This window comes from Hyperoodon ampullatus, assembly GCF_949752795.1.
Source record: "Hyperoodon ampullatus genome assembly, chromosome: 17".
Lineage (NCBI taxonomy): Eukaryota > Metazoa > Chordata > Mammalia > Artiodactyla > Ziphiidae > Hyperoodon > Hyperoodon ampullatus.
This window is the reverse complement of record NC_136930.1, coordinates 15,131,246-15,133,702: the sequence shown is the minus strand read 5'-3', so window position 1 is coordinate 15,133,702 and position 2,457 is coordinate 15,131,246. Positions and strand designations below refer to the sequence as shown.

The 2,457-nt window shown below is 49.7% G+C and overlaps 1 protein-coding gene across 1 annotated transcript; it reads left to right on the top strand.

Annotated features, from left to right (window-relative positions):
• Nucleotides 1-249: 249 nt before the first annotated feature.
• Nucleotides 250-2,231, top strand: LOC307065643 (gamma-tubulin complex component 4-like; the record flags this gene model as incomplete). Its single annotated transcript, XM_079722533.1, is given in 3 exon segments — nucleotides 250-560; nucleotides 562-1,338; nucleotides 1,340-2,231. Coding segments are annotated over 3 exon segments (1,965 nt in total). The 5' UTR covers nucleotides 250-264.
• Nucleotides 2,232-2,457: the final 226 nt, after the last annotated feature.

Sequence of the window (2,457 nt, the reverse complement as noted above, 5' to 3'; positions counted from 1 at the left end):
ACACATCATGCTTAATCTTTCTTTGTCATCTTGGAATGATAGATACTAGATGATGAGTCTCATTTCCTACATCTGGACACCCAAAGAGAAAATTACTAGAGGATTTAAAAGATACAGGGATTTATCTATTAGAAATAATCGGAGGAGCTGCCCGTCCCGGGGTCCTGTGCGCGTGTAGAGGAGGGAGCGCTCGCTTCCTTGGTCGCCTGGTGAGGCCCTGGAGGAGGGTGCGACGGATATAGGGACTCGAGGTCCGCCGTGGGAATGATCCACGAACTGCTCTTGGCTCTGAGCGGGTATCCAGGGTCCATTTTCACCTGGAACAAGCGGAATGGCCTGCAGGTGTCACAGGACTTCCCATTTCTCCATCCCAGTGAAACCAGTGTCCTGAATCGACTCTGCCGGCTGGGCACAGACTACATTCGTTTCACCGAGTTCATTGAACAGTACACGGGCCATGTGCAGCAGCAGGATCACCATCCATCTCAGCAGGGCCAAGGTGGGTCACATGGAATCTACCTAAGGGCCTTCTGCACGGGGCTGGATTCAGTTTTGCAGCCTTCGCCAAGCACTGCTTGATTTGGAACAAGAGTTCCTGGCTGACCCCCATCTCTCCATATCACATGTCAATTACTCCTTAGATCAGTTCCAGCTCCTTTTCCCCTCTGTGATGGTTGTAGTAGAACAAATTAAAAGTCAAAAGATTCATGGTTGTCAAATCCTGGAAACAGTGTACAAACACAGCTGTGGAGGTTTGCCTCCTGTTCGCAGTGCACTAGAAAAAATCCTGGCCGTGTGTCACGGGGTCATGTATAAGCAGCTCTCAGCCTGGATGCTACATGGACTCCTCTTGGACCAGCACGAAGAGTTCTTTATCAAACAGGGTCCATCTTCTGGTAATGTCAGTGCCCAGCCAGAAGAGGATGAGGAGGATCTGGGCATTGGGGGACTGACAGGAAAACAACTGAGAGAACTCCAGGACTTGCGCCTGATAGAAGAAGAGAACATGCTGGCACCATCTCTAAAGCAGTTTTCTCTGCGAGTGGAGATTCTGCCGTCCTACATTCCAGTGAGGGTTGCTGAAAAAATCCTGTTTGTTGGAGAATCTGTCCAGATGTTCGAGAATCAAAATGTAAACCTGACTAGGAAAGGATCCATTTTGAAAAACCAGGAGGACACTTTTGCTGCAGAGCTGCATCGTCTCAAGCAGCAACCCCTCTTCAGCCTGGTGGACTTTGAGCAGGTGGTGGATCGTATACGTAGTACTGTGGCTGAGCATCTCTGGAAGCTGATGGTGGAAGAGTCAGATTTACTGGGTCAGCTGAAGATCATTAAAGACTTACCTTCTGGGACGTGGAGAACTGTTTCAGGCCTTCATTGATACAGCTCAACACATGTTAAAAACACCACCCACTGCAGTAACTGAACATGATGTGAATGTGGCCTTCCAACAGTCAGCACACAAGGTGCTGCTAGATGACGACAACCTCCTCCCTCTGTTGCACTTAACAATCGAGTATCATGGAAAGGAGCATAAAGATGCTACTCAGGCAAGAGAAGGGCCTTCTCGGGAAACTTCTCCCCGGGAAGCCCCCGCATCCGGCTGGGCAGCCCTAGGTCTTTCCTATAAAGTGCAGTGGCCACTACACATTCTCTTCACACCTGCTGTCCTGGAAAAGTACAACGTTGTTTTCAAGTACTTGCTGAGTGTGCGCCGGGTACAAGCTGAGCTGCAGCACTGCTGGGCCCTACAGATGCAGCGCAAGCACCTCAAGTCCAACCAGACCGACGCAGTCAAGTGGCGCCTAAGAAATCACATGGCCTTCTTGGTAGATAATCTTCAGTACCACCTCCAGGTTGATGTGCTGGAGTCTCAGTTCTCACAGCTGCTTCATCAAATCAATTCTACCCGAGACTTTGAAAGCATCCGATTGGCTCACGACCACTTCCTGAGCAATTTGCTGGCCCAGTCCTTTATCTTGTTGAAACCTGTGTTTCACTGCCTGAATGAAATCTTAGATCTCTGCCACAGCTTTTGCTCGCTGGTCAGTCAGAACCTGGGCCCACTGGATGAACGTGGGGCCGCCCAGCTGAGCATCCTGGTGAAGGGTTTTAGCCGCCAGTCTTCACTCTTATTCAAGATTCTCTCCAGTGTTCGCAATCATCAGATCAACTCGTATAACAAATATTACACCCAGGCTGGTGGCACCCTGGGCAGTTTTGGGATGTGAGAATTTCTGGTCCACAAACTAAGTAAGTCAATCCCCTGCGTTGTAACAGAAGATTCAGAACAAACATCCCATTCTCTGGCCAGACACTGTATGTCTGCAGCTACTGGAAAAGCTCTACCTTTTCTCCTAGAAGCAGTTATTGAACATCCATGGATACAAATCCAACCCCCCTTCCCATGTGGAAGGGGCACCTGCCCCACCTTGGGGGAGTTCTTAACCCATCCAC